The sequence below is a fragment of the Chiloscyllium plagiosum genome, chromosome 6, assembly GCF_004010195.1.
Source record: "Chiloscyllium plagiosum isolate BGI_BamShark_2017 chromosome 6, ASM401019v2, whole genome shotgun sequence".
Lineage (NCBI taxonomy): Eukaryota > Metazoa > Chordata > Chondrichthyes > Orectolobiformes > Hemiscylliidae > Chiloscyllium > Chiloscyllium plagiosum.
The window spans coordinates 102324851-102348700 of NC_057715.1; the positions used below are offsets into that span (position 1 = coordinate 102324851).

Sequence of the window (23850 nt, forward strand, 5' to 3'; positions counted from 1 at the left end):
AGAATCCACTAACACAATTGATCTCTTGGAAGCCGACGTACCCCTCATTCCATTAGAGCCAGTCTCAATACCAGAAACTTGGCTGTTCATGCTACGTTCCCCTGAGAATCCATCGCCCTCTACATTTTCAAAAACAGCATACCTGTTTGAAATGGGTATATCCACAAGAGACTCCTGCTTAGCTGCCTACCTCTCTTATCTTTCCTGGAGTTAACCCATCTATGTTACTGTATCTGTGACTTTCCCCCCTTCCTATTACTGCTATCCATCACATACTGTTGCTGTTGCAAATTCCTCATTGCTTCTAACTGTCTCGCCAACCAATCCACTCAATCTGATAAGCCTCCAACAGCACTCCCAAATCCAGGGAAGATTGAAAAGTAAATATCAGTACCTCTGCAGTTTTCACTCTCACTTCCTTCAATGTCCTTGGATGCATTTTATCTCGTCCCATTAACACATCAACTTCAACTCATCTAAGGGCCACTAAGGACGGCAATAAATGCTGGCCAGTCAGCGACACCACGTCCCACTGGTGAGTTAAAACAAAAGTATTGATAGTTTGTTCAATACATACTCCTTATCAATTTTAACCACTTCTCTTAACTGAGTCTCCTCCTCTGTCACTTTGGCCTCGGCAGCATCTCTCTCCAAACACGATAGCCAGCAAAGTATTTGTTTAACATCTCTCTTACCCTCTCAGTGTAAATCCCTGCTTTGGTCCCTAATCAGCACGACTCTTTTTACCATCCATTTCCATTTTTGATTTGTTTATAGAAAACTTTGGGATATCCTTTGTGAGCCGACAGTTTCTTTTCGTAACACTATGCTTTTTGTACTAACATTGTCACCTCCTTCTGAATCTCCTGTATTCACCTTGGGTCTCAATTATGTTTACAACCTGACACATGTTCTGAACACACTTTTGTTCTTTGACTTAATTTCTACCTTCTTTCCATCAGGCATCTCTGGATCCTTTGTCCTACCATTCACCTTTGACAATGTAACCCTTGTCTTCAAATAGCAACACAATTAGTGCAGTCACTGCAGACTCAGGTATCAGATGGCAACTATTCTGCCCATTGGTCCATGCTCTTGCAAAGCCACGCAATCACAATTATAGGGATTCATGAATAGAATAATCTCAACCATTTTAGTGTCTGCTCAGTAATAGCAATAAAACTATTACAAAGATGCAAATTACATAAGAACAATAAATACAGATGTGTCCAATCACCCAAAGCTCATATCTACAATTATAATTGTAATTACAATCTACTCATTTACCCTATGTTCTGCAATATTTCTTGAGCAAGCACATTCTGTACAGGATATTCCTCCAAGATAATATTAAACACTCCTTTCAGGTAATAGATAAGCTTTCCATTCTTTAGTGCTTGTAACAACATCTTATCATTTTACCCCAGCAATTCCAATTTGTGAAACAGACAATGCCCAATATATACTTTTATATTAAGCATTACAGCACTTATTGCCTGGTGGTTGAAAATTAATTGTAAGTGATTTGGAGGGGAACTTGCAGGTGGTGGTGTTCCCCAGTATCTCCTGCCCTTGTTCCTTTATATGTCAGTGGGTTATGGGTTCGGAGGACACTGCCTGAGAAGCTTTGGTGGATTCCTCCGTGTTTGTGCACAGTCCGCACTGCAGCTACTAAGTGTCAGTGGTGGAGGGAGTGGATGTTGTGCCAGTCAAGTTAGCTTCTTCGTGCCAGATAGTGTCAAGCTTTTGGATTGATGTTGGAACTGCACTCCAAGCAAATGGGGAGTATTCCATCACTCCTGACTTGAGACTTGCAGATGGTGGACAGGCTAGGGGGAGTCTGGAGGTGAATTACTCAGTGTAACATTCCTAGCCTCTGATCTGCTGTTGTATCCACTGTATGCATATAGCTAGTCCCATTCAGTTTTAGTTCAATGGTCACCCCACGATGTTGATAATGGAGGTTTCAGTGATGGTAACACCACTGAATGTCAAGAGGTGATAGTTAGTTTCTCTCTTGCTGGAGATGGTCATTACTTGGTAGTTGTATGGCTTGAATGTTACTTGCCAAATTTCAGTCTCAACAGAGTCATAAACAGTGCTGAACCTTGTGCACTTATCAACAAATATCCTCATAAAATGGAGGTAATGAAGCTGATGAAGATGATTTGGCCAAGGACATTACACTGAGGAACTCTTGCAGAGATGTCCGGGAGCTGAGATGAGTAACCTCCAAAAATCACAAACATCATCATTTGTGCTAGTTATGAGTCCAGCCAGCAGACAGATTCCCCCCAATTCCCATTGACTCCAGTTTACTTGGGACTCCTTGATACCATATTCTGTCAAATGCAGTCTTGACACCAAAGGCAATCACTCTCACTTCACCTTTGGAATCTTTTATCCATGTTTGGTCCAAAGCCTTGATGAGGTCTTTGGGGATTGTGGGCTGGAAATGATCAGCGATAAAGGGGGGCAAAGAATGGAAAGACCTAAAAACAAGAATGAGAATTTTAATATCAAGATGTTTCTTAACCAGAAACCCATGCAGGTCGGAAGGCACAGTGGTCATAGAAGAAAGTATTGGTCAAGACACTAAGCTGTCTTCAGAGAGTTTTTAAGAGTGATGGATAGCAGTACATCCCTCTTTTCTTTCCTCTTAATCTAACTCTGAAAGCCAGTGACTTAATTAAACAATCAGATTTACCTCAAATCATTGACTCTCAAAATTGGTTGGAAATTTATAATTCCGATTACACATGTGACAATTTCATTTCTAGAACGAGAGACTTTCAAACAGTTTATAGCAAACAGAATTTGACAGGCTGTAACCCACATCTGATTTTTGCAACTAAATAGGTTTGTCTGCTTCAATGTTTCAAATTTAATTCAAGCCAGTATTATTAACCAACCACAATGCAAAGCAGACGGTAACACATGCTTGCAGAAAAAGCAATAAATCTTTATTTTGCTTCCTACAGATGCTTTTCTGATCACTCTCAAAATAATGAATGTAACAGAAGTGAATCTTCATTGTGACATAAAATCTTCAATAGTTTTACATAAAAAGATTTAGACTTGTTTTAAAGAAAGATAGACTGAGTGCAAAATAAATCCTGCAACCTGTGACATCAGAAAAGGAACAACATTTTCCCTTATTGTTGGTAACAACCTTGGTGTTCTTTTTCTTCAGACTGATTTATAACTTCTGCTTTTCTCCAGTTGTGTGCAAATTCAAAATCTCAAACTTGCAGTCTGTGTCATCACCCAAACTGATTACATTGCCCTGAATTATTTATCTTTTCCTGTGATCTATGGGAGAAGTGGACTGTCATAGCATGAAGGGTGCAGGGAACATTAAAGAGCTACTTCAGAGTCCCAGTTCCTCTCCAAAAGCACTGTAGCCACAAATTCTAACTGTTATCACAGAGCAGTTTCAACATTTCACCTCCAATTCCAGATCTCTTCAACCATGCTTACACCAGCTACATTTTTTTCACTGAGATGCTCCATCAGTGTTTTCTTGCTTGTTTGTAGGAGGTGAACAGCACTGGCCAGCACCGTATTTATTGTCCATCACTAATCACTGTGGGGGTGGTGATGCCTCGTGGTATTATCACTGGACTGTATATCTAGAGACCCTGCGGACCTGGATTCAAATCCTGGCATAGCAGATGGTGGAATTTGAATTCAGTTTGGAATTAAGAGTCTAATGATGACAATGAATGCATTGTTAATTGCCAGAAAAGCCCCTATGGTTTACTAATGTCATTTAGGGAAGGAAACTACCATCTTTACCTGGTCTGGTCTACAAGTGACTCCAAACCCATGACAATATAGTTGACTCCTAACGTCCCCCAGGCAATTAACAATGGACAATAAATGCTGGCCTAGCCAGTGATGCCTGCATCCTATAAATGATTTTTTTTTAAATTGCCAATGAAGTTAGTGATGAACTGCCTTCATAACCAATGCAGTCTTTTGGGTGTAGGTGAACCCACAGTAGTGTTAGGAAAGGAATTCTAGGATTTGACAATGAAGGAACAGCAATATCATTCAAAGTCAGGATAGTGTAGAGATTGGAGAGTGTTCCCATGATTTTACTTGTCTTTCTAGTTGGTGGAAGCCACATGTGTGAAAGAAGCTGTGAAGGGGCCTCAGACGACTCACTGTGTGGAGTTTGCACATCCTCCCCGTGTCTGCGTGGGTTTCCTCCATGTGCTCCAGTTTCCTCCCACAGTCCAAAAATGTGCAGGTTAGGTGAATTGGTTGTGCTAAATTGCCCATAGTGTTAGGTGAAGGGGAATGGGTCTGGATGGGTTGCGCTTCAGCGGGTAGGTGTGGACATGTTGGGCCGAAGGGCTGTAAGTAATCTAAAGGGGATTGCATGTAATGCATCAGTAGACACTGCTGCTACTGTTCAAAGACACATGACAGCAGGTATAATTTATCAATAAAAGTTCTGCAAAGGGAAATGGCAAGCACCTCTGCACAGAAGAATCCTTTACACAAAGAATATTTTCTGCACTGACTGGTGAGGTCATCACTTTTGCATTTCTATTGCATGTAAATAAGGCTGGAATATGTTAACCACGCAATCATCACTCTTTTTACAATGTCTCAGATCTCAATCTCAGGTTAAAATTCACCAATTGACACACACTGTTTATTACAATAGCATCCATTAGATTTTTTCCTCATTCTTCCTGATTTTGTGCAACCTTAAATATAAAGCTTCCACATTCATTTGCAAGAAATTTATAAACTCAGTGATTTCAGGTTTCTTTGTTGGCAGCTTTAAAACTTTGCAGTCTCCTTCTCCTCCCATTCCCTTGTATTCTTCTTCATCGCCTATCCCTTTTTGCAGCCTCTTCCTCCTCCTCAGCTCCTCTGCAGCCTCCTTCTTCCCCCAACCTTCCCGACACCCTGATTGCAATCTCTTACTCTCTAACCCACACCTTTTTTGTGGCTTCTCCCTTCCCTCACTTCCTCTGCAGCCTCCCACTCCTCCTCATCACTTCTGCAGCCTCCCTCTCCCTCTCCAGCTTTCACAATTTCACCCTCCCCCTACCCCTCTGTCCCTGAACCCTCTTGATTCCCCTACATCCAACTGTCCTTTTCAGGTTCCTCAAACCCCCTACCTCTGACAACCAAACACCTCCTGTCTCCCCATTCCCCTATCCAGTATGCACGTATCAGTAATCATCTTGAAAACAGATTAATGGTCATTTATTGCATTGTTGTTCATGGTCTCCCTTTTGCAAGCAGTCTGGCACCTGTACATGCCTACATTATAACATCAACTACATTTTCATACTAGGGTCATAAAGTCATACAGAACGAAACAAGACTGTTTGGTCCAACTCATCCATGCCAGCCAGGTTTCCTAAACAAAACTAGCCCCATTTGCCTGCATTTGGCCCATATCCCTCTAAACCTTTCCTATTCATCTACCTTTTTTAATGTCTTTTAAATGTTGTAACTGTGTCTGCATCAACCACTTCCTCTGGCCATTTATTTCATGTACGAACCACCCTCTGTATGAAAACATTGCCCTCAGCTCCCTGTAAAATCTTTCTCCGCTCACCTTAAAACTATGCCCTCTAGTTTTGAATTCCCCCACCTGAGAGAAAAGACCTTTGCAAATCACCTTATCTATGCCCCTCATGATTTTGTCAATACCGAGTGTCAACAAAGTTATAAAACTTTATTAAAAAGTGTAGATTCCTTTGTTTGCCACTAAGCCTGGATGTTGCATATCATCATGGGCTTGACTTCTTGGCTGGATGTCAGTAGTGATTTTTTCCACAACGTAGCTGACAGCCCATTAGCAATATAACCCGGCAAAAGCAGCATTCCTTATTTCGAGATGAGACCTCTGCCTCTACCTCAGGGTGAAGTCTTGTCTTAGAAGATGGTGCCCATTACTGGGACTGGTCCCAACAAAGTGATAAGCCCAGGTCAGGTAGGCAGGCCATGGCAAAGGGTGGTTGGGTGGAGTGACCACTTTGATACGGGGAAGGTGGAGATGGTAAAGGAAGAGGTGTGGTATTGAGGAGGTGTCTGCAGTGGACACAAAGAAACCTCAAAGAATACTCCCCTTGCTCCTTTTCAGGACACAAGCCCAAGAAGGTAAGATTGTCAGCTACCTGGCCTCCCCCTGTCCTGGATAAAATGGTAGACAGGTAGGAGGCTGGAAGAACGCAGCAAGCCAGGCAGCATTAGGAGGTGGAAAAGTCGATATTTCGGGTGTAACCCTTCTTTAGGATTGAGGGTTACACCTGAAACATTGACTTCAGTACTTCCTGATGCTGCCTGGCTTGCTGTGCTCTTCCACAGTCCAGCTTCTGCAGTTTTTTTTCTCTCTGGGTAAAATAGTGGCCTGTGTGGAACGAAGCCTTTAAGTGGCTACTAATTGCCCATTTAAGAGCCTCAACATGTTCAAGGTTCAATAGGTCACCCACCTCCTAAACAGTCCCCACTAAAATTTCAGACAAGGAGTGTGAGCCATGTTGCAGGCAATCAGTGGGCAGGTCATTATTTGGATTTCACAGTCCCCCCAGCAAACATTGCTGGCAGAGGAATCTGAATACGAGCCATAAAAATAAACTGACTCAGTCATTCGAGATGAGTTGCCTTGTTCGCAAATGGCAGCCCATTTATTGCCATTCCCCTGTAGAGCAGTAGCTTGCAAACATTCCTATGTGGCAGGCCATCAGTGCTGCAGAGCAACATAATTGGTAACTATTTGCAAAGACATTAGATTCTGAATATTATGACTGGATAACTCCAGTCGCTAAATTCAGGGGCTGATTCAATTCACCATGAACATTTAGCAAAATGTATGAGATACTTCTTTCTCTTAGCAAATCCCTTTGTTTGTCAGAATAACCATAAATAGCTCCCAGCATAGGCTTCACATTAAAAATACTAAAAGCAATTGAAAGCTTTGCCATCCTTTATTAGATATAGACTTAGACCAAAGTTGCAGTAATTGCCAAAATAGATTGTCAGTGTCAAAAATGCATGCTATGGTATCCGTTAAATGGTTAAACTTGTACTGTATTGATATTGACAACTGCATAATGTCAGAACCTGACAGTTTAGTCCTTCAAAGAAATTCTGTGGCATTTGACCAGAACTCCCATCGACCCAAAGTTCCAAGTAGCTTGGTAATTCACCAATCTTATCAGTGGCCCCCAAGTGCAAAGAGGCAGATATGGCAGGGAGATCATCAAATATGTCTCACACAACCTAATGATGTACAAAGGCTATTAGTATGTTAGTGTCACATGAGACTGTATCCACAAAGCACAGACACATGCAGAATCCTGGTTCAGGCATTATGCATCTCAAAACACAAATTGCTGACAAATATGTTAGAAAGGTTTTTTCGTAACCTCTTCAAGTTCATTAAGTGAACTCTGTCTAGCTATGATTGGATTACTTACAGTGTGGAAACAGGCCCTTCGGCCCAACAAGTCCACACTGACCCACCGAAGCACAACCCACCCAGACCCCATTCTCCTACATTTACCCCTACACCTAACACTACAGGCAACTTAGCTCGACCAATTCACCTAACCTGCACATTTCTGGACTGTTGGAGGAAACCGGAGTACCTGGAGGAAACGCATGCAGACACGGGGAGAATGTGCAAACTCCACACAGTCAGTCGCCTGAGGCGGGAATTGAACCCAGGTCTCTGGCGCTGTGAGGCAGCAGTACTAACCACTGTGCCACCGGTGTTGCTTGAAATACTGGCAAGAGGTTGGCTTTTATGCAATGTTTCCGCCCAAAATAACTTGACAAAGGCCAGTATCCTATCATCAAGTCACTCTTTATTTACACAAAGAGAAGGTGCCAGTGTTGGACTGGGGTGGACAAAGTTCAAAATCACACATCAGGTTATAGTCCAACAGGTTTATTTGGAGTTACTATCTTTTGGAGTGCTGCTCCTTTGTCGGTAGTACATGGAAATAAGCCTATTGGACTATAATCTGGTGTTATGTGATTTTTAACTTTATTTACACAAGCATAGTATATAACACTGACACAGCCAGCTCTCGGATTGAACTGAACCTGTGATGCACCTGTTTATATCTGTCATCCAGGGATCCCCACTTGGACCAGGTTAACTGCCCCAATCAGGGAACTCAATATTATGAGATCCACCTTGATGATCTTGTTCCAATCACTACACTGCCCTCATGGACTACTGGTGTGGGCAAGGATGTTCCTCCATATTTACAATGGTATTGAGGTAATGTGTTAGACTGCCTTTTCCACGGAATATTTTCAAACAGAGCTTTCACTGCACAGTGATTATGGATACAAGTGGAAAGGAATTAGATGGTTACAGGAGACAACAGCTGGAAAAAATTCAGCCAAGCTTTCAAATGTGGCAGGACCAGAAGCAGGTGTTGGGGTGGTGGGGGCTGATCCTGAGAGATGGTAAGGTAAGGAATTCCTGCCCAGCTGGCTCCGCAATGAGTTCCTGCCTCCAGGGGATTATGGAACTGTAAGAATGATTGCTTGCCAGGCAGCAAAGGGTGATTGAGCACCTTAATGTCTCATGTGGCCTCTTCCACAGGAGGCAAAAGGAGGTGATGTGTGAAAATTTCTTCTATTCAATCTGTCACCTTTAATTCTGTCAATCCAACCAGAGAAGTACCCATGTAATATAGTTAATAGAGAGCAAATATTTGCAATGACAGGCTTGCATCCAATCTGCAAATCAACTGTCCTATCAGTCAGTGAGCTTGGATCTTGATGCCATGCTTTGCTGAATTGTTAGTGTGCGTGGATTCTAATGAAAGAGCTGTGAAGCTGTGTGAGTGCTGACCATGACAGGACAGCTCCTGTGTCCTAGGTTCACAATAAACCTTTTGCAGCGCAGTTTTATGTCTTTACATGATCGATGGCATTGTTCACAAAACATACACTGCCACATTTGTTAAAATGTATATGCACTTGCGTGCTTCTTGTAAGAACAGGATTGTACACACCATTGATTCTGATTGGCATTTCCTACTGTGGTATATCTGTGCCATGGAGTTCCAAACTGTCAGACCTTCCTGGTCCCTCCTCATGCAGCAGTGCAGTGCTGTATCAAATTTATCATCCATAGGTAAAAGTGGTGTCCCATTCCATTACCTGCAGATGAATCGCATCAAGAGTCGACTTACTTCTCTCTTGGATTGATACAGTTTCATCTCCTGGCAGTGTTGGCATAGGCTGAGGTATCTGAAATGCCTTCATGTCAGAGTATGGGAAGCATAGAGTGAATGGAGCCAACCTGTAGCGAAGGATGGGTGCCAAATTGGAGGGACTGAGGAATGGACAAGCAAATCAACCAAGGCATCTTGGTGTTGTATGCTGTTCAAGTGGAGGGAGTGAAAAGGAATGTGATAATGATAGGGAACATTATATTCAGCTGGACAGATGATGACCAGATTACTCCAGCCCCATGGCATCATGGTGGCCTACAAACCTACCACCACATTGAAACAGCTCCTGAGGAATTTAAAGAACTCTGTACCTACAATATGCAGAACGAGCATCAAGTACAAAATACCCTGCAAGGACTGCACCAAACATAACAATGTGAGGTGATCTCACTGAGACATACACAGTTATAAAGGGGTTTGGCAGGGTAAATGCTAAGAGGACATTTCCCCTCATGGGAGAGTCTCGGACCAGTGGGAGTTATCTCAGAATAAAGGCGTGCCAATTTAAAATTGAGATGAGGAGGAATTTCATCTCTGAGGGTTCACAGTGTTTGGAATTCCTTGGCACAGAGATCTGTGGAGTCATTCTCTGTGTATATTTAGGGCTAGGATAGATAAATTCTTGTTCAGTTGGGTTATTAGGAAAGTGGACGTGAGGAGTGTCAAATCAGCCATGAGTGGTGAAGAAGGCTTGTGGGGCAGAATGGCCTACTCCTGTTCCTATGGTCTTATGGCTTTAAAACTAGGAATGCTGTCCTGCTGAGGCAACTCAAGGAGTTAGGGCCCAATTTAAACATTAGAAGTAGTCATCTATGGATTACTACCACGCCAATTGACACGGGTGAAAGCCAATTAGAAAACTAAGCACTTGATTCAGAGTGATGAAGGTATTTTGATTCTTGGGGCACTGACACCAATACCTCATTTAAACTTGTCTGGGATCATTGCCCTGATCAATCACATAATAAAGACAATGGATAGGGATTTAAACTAACAGATGGGAAGATAGATAAGCTAATGGCAGAAATAAAGGAAAGCAGCGAGTTTTGAGAAGATTTGTAGCTCAGGTTGAGGTTCTGGATGTAGGTTTGCTCGCTGAGCTGGAAGGTTCATTTCTAGATGTTTCGCCACCCTACTAGGTAACATCATCAGTAGGCCTCAGGCGAAGCACTGCTCATAACCCAACGAAACCCAAACATATAAATAGAAAGCAGGAATTATCAGCAGTGCTTCACCTGAGGCCCACTGAAAATGTTACCTAGTAGAGTGACAAAACGTCTGGAAATAAACCTTCCAGCTCAGTGAGCAAACCTACATCCATAAAGGAAAGCAGTTTAACTGTCATTGTCAATGAAGAAAGATAGTTATCTCGTGATGAAACTGAGGAAATAAATATTTCAAGATACATGATACTTCAAAAGAGGAGGAGGGATGGCCTTAATGGTAAAGGATGACAAAAGGGCAACAGTAAGGAAGGATCGTAAAGTGTCATTTTAGGGTGAAATTGGGAGTAACAAGAATCAGAAAATGCTGGTCTGAATAGTTTATTGATCCCCTAACATTAGTTATACCACTGAAGAGAGCATTAAACAAATTATTGCTGTACATAACAAAGGTAATGTAATTATTATGCGATATGTTACTCTTTATACAGAATGGACTAGTTCAATTGTTAAGGATGGTTCAGACATGGGGTTTCCAGAAAGCTTTCATGACTGTTTCTACAATGTATTGCTCTGGGAAACTATGAGGTAGACATCTTCTTTTGGTCTAATATTGTGTAATGAGGCAGGGTTAATTAGTAATATTATAGCAAGAAAAAGAATTCCTGGAAGCTTTTGAATACGATACAATTGAATTTTATGTTAAGCTTGAATATGACATAGAGTCATACAGCACAAAAACAGACCCTTCAGTCCAACTCGGCAAAAGTGAGAACTGCAGATGCTGGAGATTAGAGTCTATATTAGTGTGCTGATGGAAAAGCACAGCAGGTCAGGCAGTATCCGAGGAGCAGGAAAATCGACGTTTCGGGCAGGAGCCTTTCATCAGGATGCTGCCTGACTTGCTGTGCTTTTCCAGCACCACTCTAATCTTGACCCTTCAGTCCAACTTGTCCATGCCAATCAGGTTTCCCAAATTAAACTAGTCCCATTTGCCTACTTTTGGTCCCTATCCCTCTAAACCCTTCCCATTCATGTACCTGTCCAAATGCCTTTTAAAGGGGAGGCGCTGATGTGTCAGTATAATTGCTGGACTGTTAATCCAGAGACCCAGGTAATGTTCTGGGGACCTGGGTTCAAATCCCACCTCAGCAGATGGAGGAATTTGAATTCAGTAAAAACTCTAGAATTAAAACTCTAACGATGACCAGGAATCGATTGTCAGGCAAATCCCATTGTGTTCACTAATGTCCTTTGGGGTGCCAACTGCCATGCTTATCTGGTCTGGCCGACATGTGACTCCAGACTCTCAGGAACGTGGTTGACTCTTAATGGCCCTCTGGGCAATTGGGAATGGGCAATAAATGCTGGCCTCGCAGGTGATGCCCTCATCGCATGAATGAATAATTATGTTTTTCAAATATTGTCCCTGTACTGGATCAATCATTTCCTCTAAGAGTTCATTCCATAAAAGCACCAACCTCTGTGTGAAATGGTTGACCCCAGATCCTTTTTAAATCTTTCCCTTCTCACCTTAACCCTATGCCCTCTAGTTTTGGATTCCCCTACCGTGGGGAAAAGACCTTTGCTATTCACCTTATCCATGCCCTCATGATTTTATAAACCTATATAAGGTCACCCCTCAACCTCCTACGCTCCAGAGAAAAAAGTCCCAGCCTCTCCTTATAACTCAAACCCTCCAGTCCTGGTAACCCTTTTAAATCTTTTCTGTATCCTTTCCAATTTAATAGTATCCTTCCTGTAGCAGGATTACCAGAACTATACACAGAACTTTAAAAGTGGCCTCACCAACCTCCTGTACAATCTCAACATGACATTCAACTCCTACATTCAATGCTCTGACCAATGAATGCCAAATGCTTTCTTCATGACCCTATCTACCCGTGACACCACTTCCAAGGGACTATGTGCCTGAACCCTCGGTCTCACTTACCAACAACACTATCCAGTGCCCTACCATTAATTGTGTAAATCCTGCCCTGGTTTGTCTGACCAAAATGCAACATTTTGCATTTATCTCAATTAAACCTCAACTTCCATTCCTCAGCCCAATGGCTCAGCTGATCAAGATCTCATTGTACTGTCAGTTTACCTTCTTCACTGTCCACTATACCACCAATTTTGGTGTCATCTGCAGACTTACTAATCATGCTTCCTACATTCTCATCCAAATTGTTTATTAAATGACAAACAACAGTTGACCCAGCACCAATTCCTGTGAAATACCACTGGTTACAGGCCTCCAGTCCAAAAAAACAACAATCTACTACCATCCTCTGTCTCCTATCACCAAGCAAATTTTGTATCCAATTGGCTAGCTCTCCCAAGATCCCATGTGATAAAACTTTACGAAGCAGGACCTTGTGAAAGGCCTTGCTAAAGTCCAGGTAGACAATATCTACCACTCTACCTTCATCAATCTTCTTGGTCACGTCTCACAAAACTCAATCAAGTTTATGAGACACCATTTCCCATGTTGACTATCCTTAATCAGTCCTTGGCTCTCCCAATGCATGGTATCTTGGAATCCCATCCAATAACTCAGCCACCATTGGTGTTCGACTCACCAGTATGTATGGCTTTTCTTTACAGCCTTTCTTAAAAAAAGGCACACCATTAGCCACCCTCCAATCTTCTAGCACTTCAGGCATGGCTATGGATGATATTAATATCTCTGTTTGTGGCCTCGCGATTTCTTCCCAGCTTCCCACAATGTCCTATAATACACTTGATTAGGTCCTGGAGATTTATCTATCTTTAGGGCTTTAAGATCTCCAGTACTTCCTTGTCCGTAATGTGGACTGTTTCAAGATATTGCTGTTTATTTCCCCAAGTTCCCTAGTTTCCATGTCTTTCTTTCTCCACAGTAAACATTGATGCAAAATATTCACTTAATATCTCCCATCTCCTGCAATTCCGCACTTAGACAACCTTGCAGATCTTTAAAGTGCCCTATTCTCTCCTTAGTTACTCTTTTGCCCTTAATTACTTGTATAATCTCTTTGGATTGTCCTTGATCTTATCTGCCGAAGCTATCTCATATTCCCTTTTTGCCCTCCTGATTTCCTTCTTAAGTATGCTTCTCCTCTTCTTATACTCCTCAAGGGGTTCACCTGATCCCAGCTGTCTAGACCTGACACATGCCTCCTTTTTCTTGATCAGAGTCTCAATATCTCTAGTCATCCAGTGTTTCTTATGCCTACATTCCTTGCTTTTCACACTAATAGGAACACACTGTCTCTGAATTCTCATTATCTCATGTTCAAAAGCCTCCCACTTGCCAGTCATCCATTTAACTGCAAACAGACTACCCCAATCGACTTTTGAATGTTCCTGTCTACTACCATCAAAATGGGCCTTGCTTCAATTTAGAACTTCAAGTTTTATACAAGGCCTATTATTTTCCATTACTATTTTAAAACTAATTGAATTATGGTCACTGATCCCAAAGTGCTCCCCCATTAACATCAGTCACTTGCCCTGCCTTATTTAGAGTCATAGAGATGTACAGCATGGAAACAGACCCTTCGGTCCAACCCGTCCATGCCGACCAGATATTCCAACCCAATCTAGTCCCACCTGCCAGCATCCGGCCCATATCCCTCCAAACCCTTCCTATTCATATACCCATCCAAATGCCTCTTAAATGTTGCAATTGTACCAGACTCCACCACATCCTCTGGCAGCTTATTCCATACACATAACACCCTCTGCATGAAAAAGTTGCCCCTTAGGTCTCTTTTATATCTTTCCCCTCTCACCCTAAACCTATGCCCTCTACTTCTGGACTCCCCGACCCCAGGGAAAAGACTTTGCCTATTTATCCTATCCATGCATAATCATAATTTTGTAAACCTCTATATGGTCACCCCTCGGCCTCCGACGCTCCAGGGAAAACAGCCTCAACCTGTTCAGCCTCTCCCTGTAGCTCAGATCCTGCAATCCTGGCAAGATCCTTGTAAATCTTTTCGGAGCCCTTTCAAGTTTCACAACATCTTTCCGATAGGAAGCAGAATTGCACGCAATATTCCAACAGCGGCCTAACCAATGTCCTGTACAGCCACAACATGACCTCCCAACTCCTGTACCAGAGAAAACCAAGTTTTTCTCCTTTTTTAAATAGATTCATCTACATATTGATAAAGAAGATTTTCTAGAATACACTTAATAAAGTCTCCCAAACAAGAATCATAAAGTTTAACAAAGCAATTACATAGGCATGAGAGAAAAGCTGACTAAGGTTGATTGGGTAATTAAGTTAAAAGGTGTTGGTGGAAATAAACAGTGTGAAGCATTTTTGAAAAGTTGAAAATATGCTAGGAAGATGCATTCCACTGAAGAACAAAAAGTCAGCATGATGCTTCCTTGGGTAACTCAGGAAATTAAAGTTAGTATTTGCTTAAAAGAAGAGGTTTACAGTGTTGCAAAAGCAATTAAACAGACAATTAGGGAAGTTTTAGAAATCAACAAAGCACGATTAACGTTATGGGGCGGCACAGTGTCTCAGTGGTTAGCAGTGCTGCCTCACAGAGCTAGGGACTTGGGTTTGATTCCCATCTCGGGCGACTGTCTGTGTGGAGATTGCACATCTGTCCTGTGTCTATGTGGATCCCCTCTGGGTGCTCCAATTTCCTCCCACAATCCAAAGATATGCAGGTCAGGTGAATTGGGCCATGCTAAATTGCCCATAGTGTTAGGTGCATTAGTCAGAGGGAAATGGGTCTGGGTGGGTTACTCTTCGGAGGGTCAATGCAGACTTGTTAGGTTGAAGGGCCTGTTTCCATACTGTAGGGAATCTAATCTAAACATTTTTTAAAAAAATATATACAATAATAAACTAAAGAACCTATAAAAAGGTTATAGGAGCTTTTACAAGTATGTGCAAAGGAAGATAGTAGCTAAAGTAAACTTTTGATTCCTTAGAAGTAGATACAGGAGAAATTATCATGTGGAATAAGGAAATTGAAATACATTGAACCATTTTCTGCCTGTATTCATAGAAGATGCTGTCCAGAAGTAGACAGTAACCTCAGGATTAATAAGACTGAAGAATTTTAAATAATTAGTAACCTCAGAAAAATAGTGTTAGAGAAGCTCCAGGACCTAAACTCCAAGTCCTATATTCTATAATTCTAAAAGAGATACTTCAATAATAATGGGTGCGCTGGATATGCATTCCCAAAATTTTCTAGAGTCTGGAATGGTCTTAACAGTTTACAAGTCAACAAATGTAAATTCAAAAAAGGAGGCATGCGAAAACAGGCAACAATAGGCTCGTTGCCCTGATATCAATCATTATGAAAGTGCTAGAATCTATTGCCATGAAAGTCTTAACAAGCTTTGTATATTTAGGAAAGGTCAGTTTGATCTCATGCAATGGAAATCATGTTTGATAACACATCTTGGAGAGTGTAAGGAATAGGGTCGACATAGATGAATCAGTACCTATATTTCCAAAATTTGGAGATGCCGGTGTTGGACTGGGGTGTATTAAGTTAAAAATCATACAAGACCAGTTTATAGTCCAACAGGTTTATTTGGAAGCACTAGCTTTCGGAGCACTGCTCCATTATCGGGTGTTTGTGGAATATAAGATCGTAAGACACAGAATTTATAGCAGAACTGAAACCAACATGGTCATTCTAAAAGATGAGAGACTTAACTAACAATCCAGGTCTTTTTCAATGTATGCGTTTCAGTTACATAACACTGTAAACTTTTGCTATAAATTCTGTGTCTAACAATCTTCTACTCCACAACCACTTGACGAAGGAGCAGTGCTCCGAAAGCTAGCACTTCCAAATAAACCTGTTGGACTATAACCTAGTGTTGTGTGATTTTTAACTATATTTCTAAAACACATTCAAAACAGAAAATGTTAATAAAAGAGAAGATAAAGAATTGCGGGTGATATATTAACACAAATAGATGATCTGTTAACAGATGAAAAACAGAGAGCAATGAAGAATGGCACATTTTAAAGATGTGACTAGTGGAATGCTGCTAAGTTTTGGGCCTTGGTTACTTACAATCAATATTGGTTGTTTAAATGGACATTCAGAGGGGAATGAATCTAAATATGCTAATAATACAGTGTAAGCTGAAGAGTTGTATACAGGGCAAGTGAATGGACAACAAGATAGCAAATTAAGTATAATAGAGTCATAAGCAAGGAAACAGGCCCTTCGGCCCAACTCATTCATGCCAACCAGGTTTTCTAAGCTAAACCAGCCCCATTTGCATGCTTTTGGCCCATATCTCTCTAAATATTTCCTATCTATGCACCTGTACAAATGTCTTTTAAATGTTGCAATTGTCCCCGTAGTATAATGTAAGATTTGACTGAGGTATTGCTGTGATAATTACCGGTGCACCCTGATGTCTAGCTTTAAAATGAAGAAGCATCCTACAAGTTGATTAGAGATGTGCCATGGTGATGTAAGAAAGTTAGCACATGTCAGACAACAATGCCTATGAACTGGGGTGTGGGATGGGGTAGCGCTTGCAACCACTGTCCATATAGTATACCCTAAGATCAGAGGAACAACTGGAAAGCAGGAGTTGCCAGGTATCTGTTCTGACCTTCACATTGGGTATTGTCAATGTTTGGTTTCCTCGGAACTGGTGGTAGGGGAGCTGCATATTATGAGGCAAGGTTTGCATTTAGTGAGATCGTTAACATGCAATAATCCACATTAAGAGGCATCTCACCAGAACATCCAGAACTCTATTTGAAAATGCAGTCAAGGTTGAGAAAGGCCTCACCTGACTGAGAGATTTCTCATCATATCTCACATTATTCAGGGCTGAGTAGGCCTGAAGCAATTTTTTAGTTTGTCTGCTATTTCTGCATTTTGCACTATAATTCTCAACGTATAATGGAACCACATTTGTCCAAGCTATTCCCTGCCTTTTCACATTCCTAAAGAAGCTTTCACAATATGTCTTTTTGTGTGACTTGATATCATGTATTTATATTCTCTTTATCAGTTTCTTCATTCTCCACTACCAGATTCTAAAGTGATGCCAATCCCCAGACTTACCACTCTCTGGCCACATTACAATCAAATGTAATTCTTAGTAGAATCACGGCAACAGGGAAACAGGCCCTTTGACCCAACAAGTCTACACTGACCCTCAGAGTAACCCACCTAACCTGCACATCCCTCAACACTATGGACAATTTACCTAACGTGCACATCTTTGGACTGTGGGAGGAAACCCGTGCAAACACAGGAAGAACGTGCAAACTCCACACACACAGGTGCACAAGGCTGGAATCGAACCTGGGTCCCTGGTGCTATGAGGCAGCAGTGCTAACCACTGAGCCACCATGCCTCCTCACAGTAACTTTCTTTGTTAGCCATGGTTGTTCCACCTTTTCTCTTAGGTTTCTGTCCCTAAGAAAAATGTAATTGCATTTTTGTCGACCACGTATTCATTCTTAAATACTAACCATTGCCTATCTTTTGGTTTCTCAATCCACCACAACCAATTGTCCCTCACTTTTTGATAATTTCCTTTGTTCACATTTAGACCCTAGTTTGGCATTAACTACACCACTTCTGGTAACTTCATTTAAACAGTAACTTGCATTTTTATCATGGTTTTAACATTCTAAATCGTGCCATTCTAAAGGCACATCACAAGAGCATTGTGAAATAAAATTTGGCATTGGGTTATTAAAACAGATGACCAAGGCGTAGTCAAAATGGTAAGTTTTAGGGATCATGTTCGAGGAGAAGATAGAGAAGAAAATTTGGATGATTTTGAACTATTGGTTTGGGTGCAAAGGAATGAAAGTTATACCTGAAGACAATGCTTTTGGTTTTCTCAATATATAGTTGGTGGAAACTTTTATTCATCCAGTACTGGGTTGGAAAAGCAATCAGAAAGGATTTTGTAACATGACTGTCCATGTGTAGACAATCTACTTTGAAATAATTGGAGCCTGGAGCTAGTATGAAACCAGCATAATAAAAATAATAATGATATGAAGTACACTATTGGAGGTTCAAGTGACAGCATTGTGTTCAGTAAGTAACAGAGCTGGAATTGACTAGACCCTTTTTTGATTATTTTAGTTCTTTTGTAACATCCACTTTACTTTGAACTCTATGCTGGAAACAAGACAAACATTTACCTCACAGTTACAGTCCAGTCATCTTACAAAGCATATTTGGAGTAGTTACAAGAAATCCTTTCATGCAGCACATGCTTCATGACTCATATATTGGACTCCCCAACACGAGCTTGTAACCAGACTGAAGGAGTGCAAAACAGAAGAGAAAAAAGTGCTTTGCAAGTCATGGTGAGGCTAATATTGCTTGCTATTATTAAGTGGAATTTCTGGGCAAGGGTCACTGCATGAAAGTCTTCTGTTGTGGCCTTTTGAAATCAGCATCTTGCTCTCTAGTTCCCAATTCAAATACATTACATCAATGCAATAAAGCACTTACAGGATAGAAACCATGTACGTAAATTGCCACAGAAAGATATGCTTGTCCACTTCAGTCTGAGTGCCCTTGCAACTGTGTGATAAGTGTTAATTACTGCTTGTTAACCTACTGACCAGTGGGCATTAACCATTACAAGTGTGCAGTCCTTTTGCTTTAGGTTTTAATGGTTATTCTGGAAACTAAAAAAAAAACACATTAAACCGTCTTTTACTCTCTCTCCTACTGTAATCCTTTATTCAATTTCTTCTTTTTTCTTCTTTTACCTGGTTTAACATTGCACTCATGCATTCTAAATTAAATCTGCCTGAGCCAATCTTGCTGTTTTCATTTTATCATCCTTCAATCTGATTCGATTGAGTGTACTTCCATGTCCATTCAGATCTCAGGCACCCTGCAATGATTGTGTTGGCTCCACCTTGTTCTCCCAGTAATCTGTGAGGCATCACATAGAGTGAAGAGGCAAGGGCAAGCCTAATGAACAGCGAACACTCCATTTGGTCGACTTTAGGCTGAGTATAATAACCTTTGAGATATTAAATCATTCAGGAGAGGTGCACTTAGAATAAGCATTTAGAATTGGCCACACTGGGACTTTGAATCTTGTCATTAACAGAATTTCTGAAAATTATCCTCTTGAAGCACCAATGTGGATGAGGCCACCATCACCACACCACAAGCCCCGCCCCTATTATTCAAATCCACATGGGGAATGATTCTTATTTTATTTCACTCTTACTGTGAATTATTGCAAGTGTGACGTTTAGATCCTTCTCTGGCTTCACCAGTCCCTATCTCCAAAACTTCTTGTAGCCCTATAACCTACTGAAACCTCTATATTCCTTCAATTTTGACCTCTAGCACATCCTAATTTCCTTGGCCACAGTGTTGCCAGCCAAGCTGTGGACTTCCTTCCTACAATCTCTCCAGTTCTTAACCTCATCCTTTTCCTTTAAGATGCTCTGTAAACACCTACCTTTTTGACCAAATGTCTAAACATCTTCAGCTGAGGCTCTGTGTAAAATGTCTGATAAAAATTCTGCATTGAGCCATGGGTCACTTTACTCCATGAGCAAAATGTTATGGGAATCTGTACAAGTATAAGTTTATGTCTTGTGTTATGGGGCAATGATCAGAATAAACTGAACAGAAATCACTTGGGCCCAATTCATATACTACAGCTGGTGAACTGCGAAGACCTTCCACTGCATTACTCTGAGGAACATTGCTGATAAAAGGCAATTTTCTTAATCAATACAGCGCTGCTATTAGAATTAGAATTAGGTTTATTGTCATGTGTACTCAAGTGCAAAAGTACAGTAGTTTCTTCTATAACCTGATAGTTGTGTTTCTGTGCAACCCCAAAACTTGTGCAATACAAATAACATGTAAAGTGTTGCGATGTAATCATGTTAACACACACTTTAAAAGTTCATGTTTTAGAAACAGCCTTCCTTATTTACCCAATCGCGTTACAGCCAATTTGCATTAACAAAAGAGACATTATAACAGAACTGACTCCACAGTGAAAAGTTTACAACGTCCATAAGACCATATGACATTGGCCTTACTTCCAATCCTTTCAGCCCATCGTGTCCACTTTGCCATTCAATCATGGCTGATGGACATTTCAACTCCATTTACCCACACTCTCTCCGTAGCCCTTAACTCCTTGAAAGATCAATAATTTATCAATCTCTGCCTTGTAGACATGCAATATCGGCCTCCACTGCGCTGTGTGGCAATGAATTCCACAGGCCCACCACTCTCTGGCTGAAAAAGTGTCTCCTCATTTCGTTCTAAATTTACCCCCACTAATTCTAAGGCTGTGCCCACGAGTCCTAGTCTCCCCGCTTAACGGAAACAACTTCCTAGAGTCCACCCTTTCTCAGCCATGCATTATCGCGTAAGTTTCTATTAAATCTCCTCTCAACCTTCTAAACTCTAATGAATACAATCTCAGGATCCTCAGCCATTCATCGTATGTTAGGCCTACCATTCCAGGGATCATCTATGTTAATCTCTGCTGGACATACTCCAGTGCCAGTATGTCCTTCCTGAGGTGTGGGGCCCAAAATTGGACATAGTATTGTAAATGGGGCCTAACTAAAGCTTTATAAAGTCTCAGAAGCACATTACCACTTTTATATTCCAACCCTCTTCAGATAAATGACATTACATTGGCTTTCTTAATCATGGACTCAACCTGCAAGTTAACGTTTAGAGAATCCTGGACTAGCACTCCCAGATCCCTTTGTACATCAGCTTTATGAATTTTCTCACCATTTAGAAAGAATGCCTATATTCTTTTTATCCAAAGTGCAAGACCTCGCATTTGCTCACATTGAATTTCATTAGTAATTTCCTGGACCACTCTCTTAAACTGTCTAAATCTTTCTGCAGGCTCCCCATTTCCTCAGAACTACCTGCCTGTCCACCTAACTTCGTACCATTAGCAAACTTTGCCCGAATGCCCCCAGTCCCTTTATCCAGATCATTAATACATAAAGTGTACAGCTGCGGCCCCAACACTGAACCCTGCAGGACATCACTTGTCATCAGCTGCCATTCCGAAAAAGAATCTTTTATCCCAACTCTGTCTTCTGTCAGACATCCAATCCTCAATCCATGCCAGTAGCTCACCGTTGAACACCATGGGCCCTCACCTTACTTAGCAGCCTGCCGTGAGGCACCTTCTGGAAGTCTAGATAGATAACATCCACTGGGTTTCTCTGGTCTAACCTACTTGTTACCTCTTTAAAGAAAATCTAACAAGTTTGTCAGGCACGACCTCCCCTTACTAAATCCATGCTGACTTGTTTTAATTCGACCCTGCACTTCCAAGAATTTAGAAATCTCTTCCTTAACGATGGGTTCTAGAATTTTACCGACAACCGAGGTTAGGCTAATCAGCCTATAATGTCGGCCCTCATGGTGCTGTTTTAGATACAAATCGTAGATACAAAATAGAGAAATAAAGAAAAAAAAAGTGAATTACCTTAGTGGTACTTAATATAAGTTAGATAATATGAAGTAGAGTTAAAAGGGTAAATACTACAGTCAGATAAACAGACTATAGATAAACATTACAATGTAGTCGACAAGCACAGGGGCTTCCTCATGTGGTCTGACCGGGCTCATACGCCGCTGACCGGCACCTCCATTCCAAGGCTCCAACCTATTGGGTTTCGCTCAGTTCTGGCCCTCAGCCTCACTGCTCCAGCCTTCTCCAAAGTACGTTTCCTTTTATTAAACAAAACGATTAAAAATTTTAGATAGAAAAAAAGGTAGAGAAAGGAAAAGACAAAGCAGACAGATGAACGAGCCCCAGGCCAAGGAGCCTCTGCCATTTTGAAATGAGGCAAAAACAATGGCTGCAGATGCTGGAAACCAGATTCTAGATTAGAGTGGTGCTGGAAAAGCACAGCAGTTCAGGCAGCATCTGAGGAGCAGTAAAATCGACGTTTCGGGCAAAAGCCCTTCATCAGGAATAGAGGTTTGGTTTGATTAGCTTTGATGATTCATTCGTAATGATGATTCTCAAATTCACTGAAGTACATTACATACACATGGAAAAACCTTTTTCCTTTCCCAGCTCCCAGATGCAACCCTCAGCTGTAGAGTTAAGCAGAATTCTCACTGTCGTGGGTATCCGAATCAATATGAGCATGACTGGAAAGCAGAGCGTAGACGTGAATGGTTCTTCACCCAGCAGAAAGGACCACAAGAGGTAATTATCCTTCACAATTCTTGCTCTTATTCAAAATACAGGGTTTGTTGTCATATAAGGATACCATTCTTATGGAGGGACATGTCAACCCAATAGCAATGCATTGGATTACTAATCCAGAGGCCCAGTATAACACTCCAGCAACACATATTCATATTCAATTAATTAATAGCTTTAGAACATAAAGTTAGTTTCAGTAATGGCGGTCATTGTGAACTGTCATTTGGTTCACTATTGAGTTTTTAGGGACGAAGGTTTGCCATCCTTTCAGATCGGGCCTTTACATGTTACTCCTGATCCACAGCAACTCTTAACTGCTCTCTAAAATGGCCTAGCAAGCCACACAGTTCAAGGGCAATTAGCGATGTGCTACAAATTCCAATTTTTATAGTGACAGCCATATCTTATGAAGGTCTATAAAAATACTGTCAGTACCTGACTAAGATGATTTGAACACCAAATAAGGGAGGGAAAAGTCATAGGAAATGGCCTCCATTCAGGCCTTCAGACCTGCTCTGCCATTTAACATGATCACAGCAATAGTGGCCTTCGTGTCACTTTCTCAAACAAAATCTGTCCAGCTCAGCTTTGAATACATTCAATAGATTATAAAAAAAACCAAAGCATAAATGGGAACAAATCCTGATTCATATGACCCACACAGAGGCATTTTTTTCAAATATTAAGCCAAACAATTGCTCCGCTCTGATATGGTGATGTTCTTTACTTTTAAATAAATAAATAATATCCTATGATCCTGTGCTTTTTATCAAAGGAGCCCTCCTTGAGCAACAGGGGTGAGCTGCTGATAGAATGGAAACTAGAATCCTGCAACCTGTACTGCACATCAGCACAGCTCTCTACTCAGGGGATGGATTGCAAGAGACAGTTGTTTTGATTCTAAATTAATCAACTATATTGAAAGGGGAAAGACCACATTTGCTTTTACTGTAGGCCAATATGTGAAAAATATTGTTTAAGGACAATATCTTCAGCCTCTTGGAAAATGTTTGACTTAATTATGAATAATCAAAGTGTCTCATAATTGGGCGTGTGGAGAATGCTTCTTTAGACCCTTGCAATCATTATTATTTTCTTTATTGATAATTTAGCTGTGGCATAAGGCAGCAATAAAAAGCATTTTGCAACATTGTAACTGAAAGCAGTCAAGAAAATGGTCAGGATTACAACTGATGTTTTTCATAGAATATATGGATCTACAGGTCGTTCAGATTTGCGAAGTGAGATGT

General features: G+C 41.2%; 1 protein-coding gene across 1 annotated transcript in view; it reads left to right on the top strand.

The window, feature by feature from the left end:
• The window catches only part of LOC122550884 (gamma-aminobutyric acid receptor subunit gamma-3), a 592090-nt gene that overhangs the window by 563366 nt on the left and 4874 nt on the right, over positions 1-23850 (top strand). Inside the window, exon 9 of the mRNA XM_043692286.1 lies at positions 22466-22600. Coding sequence (XP_043548221.1) covers positions 22466-22600 — 135 coding nt within the window. The remainder of the gene's footprint in view (positions 1-22465; positions 22601-23850) is intronic.